This window comes from Morone saxatilis, unplaced genomic scaffold (assembly GCF_004916995.1).
Source record: "Morone saxatilis isolate NCDOM2014 unplaced genomic scaffold, NCSU_SB_2.0 Contig14, whole genome shotgun sequence".
Lineage (NCBI taxonomy): Eukaryota > Metazoa > Chordata > Actinopteri > Moronidae > Morone > Morone saxatilis.
This window is the reverse complement of record NW_023339696.1, coordinates 16,280,025-16,290,131: the sequence shown is the minus strand read 5'-3', so window position 1 is coordinate 16,290,131 and position 10,107 is coordinate 16,280,025. Positions and strand designations below refer to the sequence as shown.

The following is a 10,107-nucleotide window of genomic DNA, read 5'->3' as shown; positions in this document are numbered from 1 at the left end:
TATTAAAAATCAAAAAGGGACAATTGTTTTGGAAGTTACATCACCAACTGATCAGCTGAAAATACACAGAACTGAAATTTGTGTTGAAATGAGTGACGCAAGAATACAAATCAGGATGTGTGCACAAAGTTCAACATTTATTTTCTGAAGAATACTGTGCATACAGTATGAAACATTTGTTTGTGGAAAAAAAAGTATTATCAAGAATCTAGTTAACTTGCACAGAATATGAAACACAATAAATGTACTACTGTAGATATTGTAAATATTTTATTCAAGAAATCCTTGCTGAATTGTGTTAAATGAGTTATTCTGAAAAATAAAATGACACAATGGTTATTTCTTTTAGTGTACTGCTGCTTTGATTTGTTTTTGGTTTGAATTTGAAACTGATTGGAAAAAAAGGTAATATTTAAAGAAAAAGTTAAATCACTATGTTACAGTATTTTTTACATGTAAACTCTACAATGTACAGTTAACGTGGTTTTGTTGAGTCCTCAGAGTCCCGCTGTTTCCTCCCACAAATGAAACTGAACCGTGTGACATCTTCAACATTTAAAGAAGAAATCTGGAAGGTTGGTACTTTTTTAAATAAATTTCCTCAGAAACTCAGTTCCCCCCCAGGTTGTCTCACAGCTCCTCCACTTCCTCCAGTTTGTGGCTGAGAATCACATCGTGCCCCTGAAACTTGAAGTATCCAACAAATTTCTTCTTTTGGAGCATCAGGGGGAACCACAGGATGTCATCAGCCCACATCTGACTGAAAGGAATTTGGTGACATTCAAACCACTGAGGCCTCATTTCTAGAAAACAAAGACAAAATAAGACACATTTGTATCATGTACCTTGAGATGTTGCAAGAGTTTATCACCAACTATCACCCAGTTTTTTTGCCACTTCTTCACCTTTCTCAATTAATGCCCAGGACATAGCTGGAATCAACCTGATTCATCTTACCTGTTCTCTACGAAGAAAGTGTTCTTTTAAATAGAAAATCAAAAACTACTTTCAATTCAGTTAAAATATATGGTTTGTGTCTTTAGAAGTCTGTCTTTAAACAACACTCCCATGTCCATATGTACACTGAAATGGTTTACCAACCATGTCTTCATTCTGTGCAAAACATGCCTTTAAAGCTCCCTTGAAGCTACTGTGAGGCTTCAGGTGAACAAATCAAAGTCATTTTAGCACAAAATCCCTCTTTGTGTTTCCCTGCTAAGCAAAAAGAGGGAATGGCGTACTAAAAAACTTTTGGAGTTGCTCTAAGAAACCATTTCTTCCCAGCCAGTATGGAGAGGAAGACTCATTGTAATCAATTACGGTCAGTTTAGAGCACAAGTTGTTTAAAGTGCCAAAACAATTCCAAAAAGTGTATATGGATGATTAATTATTTTCTTTTCGAGGAGATAAACAAAGCTTGTGAAAAACTGTGAAATTTAGAAAATACATACAAAACAAAAGAGATCTTTGGCATCAATTTCCTCAATAAAAAAACCCCACTTCCTGTCACCAAGGTTTGGCTTCTCCTGTTTCTACAAAACATCGAGCTTTTTTTTAAAATATCTGGTATTGTGGGTGAAGTAGAAAATGTAATTTCTTAAACATGACCACTTGCTCAGACTGCTTCTGAAACTTCACACTCGTTCTTTAGCTTTAGCACTAACGTCAGCACATTTCATTCAAGCTTTTTCCTCCTTTTATCTCTTCACCCTGTGGCTGTTTGACTTCTCTCGCCCTCCGCACTCTTTGGCCCAGTGCTAATTTTCCGACTCCTAATGTGCTGCACTCTGCTGTGTGTCTCTAAACTTGACCCTGCTGACCTTGGTGAAATTCTCAGGAAATACAGATCACCGCAGGTCTCTGCATTCCTTCTGCTGAGGGCCTCTTCTTGCCATTGTGTATCTAGTCTTTTAAATTTTACTACCGAGAGCACACTACTAGAGATTCTTCCCCTTAACTAATGTGCTCTCCTTGACCACAGAAAGTTCTGTAGGTAAGGAATTCCACATTTTGATTCCCCAAATGAGGATTTACATAAGGGCACCTTATAATTCCTGTTGAATGCTCCACGTGTTACTGAGCCTCAAGCTCCGAGTGGAACCACAAGGTCACTGAGCCCCTGGGGAGCCTGGTTATCAAGGCATTTGTAGATGAGTTTAAGATTAAACAAATTAAATAAAATTATCAAAACTTAATTTACAAGGATCATTATGGTGTATAAACTGTTTTGATTCTCAAACTTCAATGCAAATGCAAAATTATAGTTGCCATGAAGCCAGGTACCACAATGAGAGAACATTAAAGGAAGTCAAGATTAAGGGGAACCAAAAGTGAAAAGGGAAAATTCTGCGTCTTAGTTGGAATTATGTACAACAAAAATAGTACTTCCTCTTCACTTCCAAAGTGCATAAAAATGTTTTTCCAAGATAACTACTGGAATTTCTATTTTTAAAAGGTCCAGCGTGAATTTAGTGTCATCTAGCGGTTTAATTGCAGATTGCTCCCAGCTCCCAACCTGTGTTTGGTTTGTACCTTCTGGGCTACTGTAGAAACATGGTGGCCTCCACAGAAGCCACAGCATTGGTGAAAACATATTTATGAATATTATATTCAATTTCTGCCAACAGATCTTCCTAAATGTCACACACTGGACCTTTAATTAATTGTTTTAATTAGTTATATGAGTTATTCCCATTAAAGAAGAGAGCTCCAGCTGTCTAAAATCTAGTTTAATTGTCACTTCACATTTTGGAGACTATAGCTGTGTCACATGTTCAGTGTGGTGCTGTGAAAACATACCATCTGATTCTGTTGGTTCTCCATTATAAGCATCGGCTCTGAAAATATGGACGTCGAGTAGCTCTGTGTCTCCAACAAATTCAAATTTGATGTTTCCGACCTTCTGAAGAGCATCCACCGTGAGGCCACTTTCCTCCAGCAGTTCTCTAAAAATTAAAAACATCAAGTAAATATTTGATAACGTGTATTTTTAGGACACTTCACACAGACACTAAAAGCAAGTGAAGATAGCAAAGTGATGATACCAGTCGTCCCCAGACAGGGAATGTATTTGCGTGGCCAACAAAGTCATTTTATCTTCTGAGCCAACAATGTTCGCTGAGATTTGGTTGACAGCTCCAGAAAATCTACAAAGTGTCTTTGAGTTGGCAACATTATTTTGGCAAATAGTTTATTTATTTAGTTATTCCTTATAAAAGTCTGTGTCAAAATGTCGAAACAAATACAGTCAAACACTATGATATAGCTTACAAGATTTGAATCTTGTGTCTTAGAAATCTCCATTCAGAGACACACAGCTCAGAAAGTACACATACACCAGTGTATAAGAATCTGGAGATACAATATGTATCACGATACAGGGGTTATGATTCAATATACTGCAATATATTACAATACTGTGAGCAACAGGACACATATTGCAATAAAAAAAAAAAATCGAATGTTAGGAAAACTGTCATTTTGCCTTTTGGTCATGGGCCCCGACTGGAGGATTAACCTCCAGGGACCTTTTCTTTGATCAGCCTGAGACAGCGCAGGAATCACAACATAAAGTATTTTACTGATACAGTGAACTAGGATTGTCCCTAATGCTTTTGCTCTAAAGTGTTACTAACACAGTCTTGAGATTTTCCTTTTATTTACCCATTCAACATTCTTTACACAACGCCCGTCTGTTTTTCATATTGAGAGCAGCTCGACCTGATTGCCTTCGGGGCTTCCTTCCTTCAGCTTTGGAACAAATTTCCTGCTGATGACTGATGATCACACATTGTTCAGACTCAACAATCGCTTATTTTGTAAAGCTTACAAACAACAACCACATCTTAACCTAGCTTATATTTTCTCTTTTTCTCATCCTCCTCTTAACACTTGAACACTACACATACATAAAATAAATACACATTGTTGGATTTTAAATACAAATACAGGTCCATATCTTCTTTGTATGTATGCCTGTTAAAAGGTGTAAGCATATCTACAATGGGATGACATAATGTAATACAAATCTTCTAAAACTTTTTGTAAGAAATCACATAACCGAAAGCTAAGGAAGGCTTTGTTTTTTCACACTTTGTACTTAAAGAGGGGATAAATATAACATGTTCTACTGATTTATGTCATAAAATGTTAAATAAAATTGGGGCCTTGACCTGTAAACCTTGCAACATACTGTATATACCCCAAACATCACTTTACTTTAAGCAACTTAAAAATAACAGAAAGGCTCTTAACACTGCAGGTTTCTGAAATCAACAGTGGGGATTAATGTTACCTCCTCGCAGCCTCTTCAATGCTTTCTCCATGTTGAACTTTGCCCCCAAAGCCATTCCACTTCCCAGCCCCAAATCCTCTCTTCTTCATGCCGAGCAGCACTCTGCCCGGCTGGACCACCAGCACCAGGGTCAGCAGCTTGGAGCTCAACATCTCACCTGTGCGAGAGGAAGGAGAGGAAGTCTAACTTTACAGACACACAATACAAAGGGCTGCCTGCAGCATCACCAGCAGCTGTATGAGCACAGCCGCCTCTGCTCTACCACACTTACCTGTTCAGTTGACCCAATGCGCCAAACCAACAGTGCAATAAGAAGGACACTTTAAAGGAGTTGTTGCATGAAACACTGCACGTTCAATGCCTCCCGCCCGCGCTGGTGTGTGGGACTGATTGGTCCGATCAGCGTCCGACTGGCGTCATCAGCCATAGACACGAGCAGCAGGACTGTGTTACCTTGAAATGGGTTCGACTACAAACTGCAGGGGTGGAACCCATTTAAATCCTCTCACCTGTTCAGTTCATATGAAAAATGCTAAATGTTTACAAATAATTGTTAATAATAATAATTACTAATAGTTAATAACTATATATTAATATTAATAGATATATAAGTGTATCGAAAATACAAAAAAAGTTTTCTTGAGATGATCACAGGTCATATCAACCCTTTGACAGTATTAATACTACAATTACGACCAATAATAATAATAATAATAATAATAATAATAATAATACAATAGCCTTTATTGATCCCCTGTAGGAGAAATTCGAGTTTGGCACAGCAGCACAGGAAATGTAGTGCAAACAGCAAATATAATGAGATTAAAATGAAAATATAATAAAAAATATATATAATAGAAATCTAGAATATAAAAAAGATATTCAACTTTATTGTATATAATCTATATATGGTCCAGATGGATAACTGGAATGGATAACTGTACATGTGCAATGTTACAGGGTATTGTGCCTGAGTCCAATACACAGCCTTAAGGGCGTGTGGAACTATTGTATTATATACATTATATTAACATAAAACAATAAATAAAAATCTTGATGAAGACGATATTCTTAGAAATGTATAAACTCAAAACATGACAGGTATTGAAATGAACAACAAAAAGTAAACATATGCCATAAAATTTAATTTCATAAATGATTTTATAAGAGGCAAAGTGCCTGATTTCCTCCGATATATCTTCCACCGAATCTATATTTAATAGAAAATGACATTATTATAGTCTCTATGTGATGAACGCATGAAAAACAGCCACTCTCCCAAGTAGGAACTATTGCTGTCACTGTTTAGAGGGGGACATATATCGCTATTACGCACAGTTTGACCAATGGCGAGTTGTATTCCCACACAAGCGCACATTAACATAGCGCACACATGACACTGCTCAGGCGAAGCAATGTGGTGCTTCTCCTTGCAGAGGAGGTGTCTCCACTCCTCGGTATGTTTGATGAAGACGTTAAAAGGTAAAAGTCCCGCCGAGCAGCGCTGGTTGCAGCGGCAGCTCAAAGACCCGTATGTCAAAGCCTCTCACGCACAACACTTCCGCTGCAGAAGCGCCTTCAAGCTCCTGGAGGTGGATGACAAGTTTCGGCTTTTACAGCCTGGATACAGTGTGGTGGACTGCGGAGCTGCACCTGGAGCCTGGAGCCAGGTGGCGGTCCGGAGGGTCAACTCAGCCGGGACAGGTAGCTGCGGACACACACACAGAGTGGACATAATACAGTGTGATACAAAACAGATGCAGTATTTTGAAGCTTGTGGGCTGTGTCAAATAGGTTATTATTCAACTCTGGTAACTTTTGAGGCCTCATATTAATTCCAGGTATAAAGAACTGTGAATCTTGACCACAAATTATTGGGATCTTGGTTTACTTAAAGGACCAGTGTGTAGATTTAGGAGGTTTAATTGGGAGAAATTAAATATATTATTTACAGGTATGTTTTCATTAGAGTATATTCACTTGAATATAGTGTTTATATATGTTTTTGTTGCCTTCGGATGACTCATTTAAATCTACTGCTGCGGGTCACCCCCCACGGAGTCCACCATGTTGAACTGCCATGTTTCTACAGTAGCCCAAAAGGGACAAACTAAACACTGTCTCTACATTTCACATCCTTTCCAAAATCTATACAAGTTGATTTTTATACTAACTAATGGAAGCTAGTGACTGCTTAGAAGATAAGAACATCTGAAGCACTTTTGTGAGGAGAAATATATATAATTATATATAATTTTGAGTACCGTAATTTCCGGACTATAAGCCGCTACTTTTTTCACTTGCTTTGAACCCTGCGGCTTAAACAATGATGCGGCTAATCTATAGATTTTTACGGGCTAACGGCCTCCAGGGGGCGCTCTAGCAGGAAGCGCAAGGAGCGAGACCAGACAGGTTTTTGGAAGAAGATAATGTGCGAGGGAAGACGCTAGTCTGTGTTTTGAAATTCATTCAGTTTTGAATTCATTCAGTCATTTGCGCCATCCATGCACACACCCTTTCATCATTGGAAAACACAAGGAAGAAAATGCACAATTGATTGCAGCTTTTAGTTAAAAAGCGCAATCGATCTGAGCTGTCGAAGAAGGAAATAGAGCTGCTGCACGTAAGCTTGGCATCCAATGAATTGATGGTTGAGACGGCAGCATTTATTTAATTAAACATTTAAAAAAATACTTTTTCTGTGTAAATATTCTTCATGTATACACTGGACACCTGCCGGCTTATAGACAAGTGCAGCCTATATATGTACACATTTTTTTTTCTTTTTAAATTTAGTTGGTGCGGCTTATATTCAGGTGCGCTCAATAGTCCGGAAATTACGGTAAGTTAGAATTAAATGAACAAAAAGATGAAACAAACAGTGGTTCTCAACCTTTTTCCTTAAGGTCCAATTTGTAGGTTTTTTTGTATCCAGCAGTGTATTTGCAGATTCCAACTCACTCGCTTCACCCCTTTCTAAGTGCAAGGGAGAAAAATGTGACTGGCCCAATCTAGAGCCAGTTTTTGATTTGTCCATTCTGGGCTACTGTAGAAACATGGTGATTTAATATGGTGGCCTCCACAAAAGGCGATCTGTGTTGTCTGTAGATAAAAAGTACAACATAACAATTTTTTTTTTTTTTTTTAGATGATTGTACACTAATAAAAACGTACCTATGAATATTATATTCCATTTCAGCCAACAGATCCTCCTGAATGTCACACACTATTAAAGGGACACCTTTTTCATCACTGAGTAAACTGACGACCCCTGACTAAGTGACATATTCTACGGCTTTTAATATGATATTCATTGCAAAACAACTGATAAACTGTACAATTAACCCAAATAGTGAACACAACAATTGCAGAAAGTTTATGTAATTTGTGACTAGCAAAATATTTTGTGTAAATACTGCATTGGAGATAAGGTTTCCTGATATTTGTAGGACAACAATAACAATCATACATAATAATAGGCTTCCTTTTTAGACAAATTCAGTTTTTTATCCTCTTGGGTGTCTGGCCATTGTTCTATTAGTTCTTTGTTTTAAATTTTCTAAAGTAGGACAAAGCTGTTGAGCAGTTAGTGAAGGCTCTTTAAATATTAAGTCAGGTCTTCACTGTATAATATCATTGTGTGTGTATATATATAAAGTTTTCTTCATTACACCCCTTAAAATCAAGAAAGCCTTGCAACCCTTGTAAAGCTTTGGCGACCCCTAGTGGAGGTTGGGACCCCCAAGATGAAAACCAGTGGATTAAAAAGCACCTAAAGGGACTTTTAGAGCTTTAAGTTAACAAATAAACCACCACTAATGCATTCAGCCAATTTCCAGTGAACCAGCTGGACTATTTGTAGCCAACCACGAATTCAACCAGCCAAAACTAACTATTTTGGAAGATTTCTTTGTTTGCACACACAGGGTGTATATTTAAGTGTAAGTATTTTTCCAAATAGATAATGTTATATTATTATAATTACACTGATCTCTTGTTTGTGTGGTTAGACCTGCAGTTCCTCACCGGTGGATGCGTGTTACATAACCACTTTGCTATCAGCCTGTGATGGAAGTAACATGCTCACAAGTATCAGAAATATCACTGAAATGTTTTCTTGCATCCTAGATCCAGACTTACCGCAGGGTACGGTTGTTGGCATTGATCTGCTGAATATACCAACTCTGGAAGGTGCCAACTTCCTGTCCAGTCATGATGTCACTGACCCCGCCACGCACGCCAAGCTGCTGGAGCTGCTCCCCAACGGCCAGGCTCATGTCATTCTGAGTGACATGGCACCCAACGCCAGCGGTTTCCGAGAGATGGACCACGAGAAACTCATCACCATGTGTTTGTCTTTGATAGACTTGGCTGAGAAGATCTTACAGCCGGGGGGCTCTCTGCTTTGTAAATACTGGGACGGGATCCTCGCTCAGAAACTCCAGGAGAAACTCTCGAGTGTGTTCGGTAGTGTTCGGACCTTAAAGCCAAACGCTAGCAGAAAGGATTCGTCTGAGAGATATTTCTTTGCTAAAATGTACAGAAAGCCAGTAAAATTATCATAGTTGTTTTTAAATTTTTCTAATGTGTATCCCTAAATGAATAATGTGGTGTGTGTGTTTTCTGAGGATTCACACAAGTGCACACTGTGAGTGAGCATTAAGGGGCTTACTTTATAACTGTGATCAAAAGGTGGCACTGTTGAGGCATCAGTAAGGCTCACAGCTGCAGGTACAGACACATTACATGCTGTTGGTGCTGATTTTTTATCCCTTCAAACTTAACACAGTAGCAGCAGTGAATCTGTAATATGTAAACCTGTGGAAGAATCATCGGAGTGATATTCCTCAAGAGCCCAACGCTGTCTCTTGTCTCAAGTTATTGTTTGCCCCACAGTGTTTGTTCTACACAGTCAGTTTGGTATTTGCTTTGTTACCCAAAGTCATTTACCAGTGCTGCTCATGCTAATAATTTGCACTGCCAGCCATGTAGAAATATGTAATCATTCTCTCATTGAGAGCTTATGAAGGGAAAACCTAATACATAAGAGTCACATACAGCATGACTAATGGGAAGTGGGATGATACTGAAGCTTGGCATGCTGCAAGTGTTGTCGGACTCTGCTCTGTGACAGTGGAGAGATGTCCATTTCCTGGGAAAGTGTTTTCAGCCCAGTAGACAGATTTTCTTGAAAGATTCATCTTTAAATCACTGTTGCTGAACACTTTGGAAAGTACTCTTTATTTTGTTTGTGTCTGTGCTTTTCATACAGAGTTTAAAACCACTGGTAATGAAATAAAAGGATTTTCCTATCAGAGCCACATTATAAAAGACACGACTCATATATTTCATGTCACAGCAATCTATATAGGGATTCACAGTATAGATCTTGCTGATAATGACATTTCGGCTCTGTGCATATGGAGTCTCGATGGGCTGTCTTCCTTTCTTAATACATCATTTCTCATGCATGTGGAATTAACTTTGTATTTTATGCCTTAATTATAGTCAACAGTAAAGAGATGACAGGAAATGACAGGAGAGAGAGAGATGGGCAATGGCAACCTCATTTACAAATAATAACAACCAAACACGTGCATTCTTAGAGCTAATCAGAAATGACCTATTTTGTACCACTTTTAAGCCAATATTACTAAAAATAAATCTGTGACACTTTTACTGTGAGGTTTGCTTGAAGCAAGATTATAAATTATTAATAAAGGGTAGTGAAAAAACGACATTTTCCAGCCTCTATACTGGAAAAGGATTTCTGTATTTCATAATAAAAGACAAGTAAGCAAGATTTTAATGGA

The 10,107-nt window shown here is 38.1% G+C and overlaps 2 protein-coding genes across 2 annotated transcripts; one reads left to right on the top strand and one right to left on the bottom strand.

The window, feature by feature from the left end:
• Nucleotides 1-110: 110 nt before the first annotated feature.
• nudt1 (nudix (nucleoside diphosphate linked moiety X)-type motif 1) lies at nt 111-4,737 on the bottom strand. The gene is made up of 4 exons (XM_035655487.1): nt 4,566-4,737; nt 4,295-4,451; nt 2,800-2,945; nt 111-803 (listed from the first exon to the last, which is right to left on the bottom strand). The coding sequence occupies exons 2-4, from the start codon at nt 4,444-4,446 to the stop codon at nt 631-633; spliced, it is 471 nt and encodes a 156-aa protein (XP_035511380.1). The 5' UTR covers nt 4,447-4,451; nt 4,566-4,737; the 3' UTR covers nt 111-630.
• Nucleotides 4,738-5,635: 898 nt separating this feature from the next.
• Nucleotides 5,636-9,719, top strand: mrm2 (mitochondrial rRNA methyltransferase 2). The gene is made up of 2 exons (XM_035655563.1): nt 5,636-5,998; nt 8,423-9,719. The coding sequence occupies exons 1-2, from the start codon at nt 5,710-5,712 to the stop codon at nt 8,857-8,859; spliced, it is 726 nt and encodes a 241-aa protein (XP_035511456.1). The 5' UTR covers nt 5,636-5,709; the 3' UTR covers nt 8,860-9,719.
• Nucleotides 9,720-10,107: the final 388 nt, after the last annotated feature.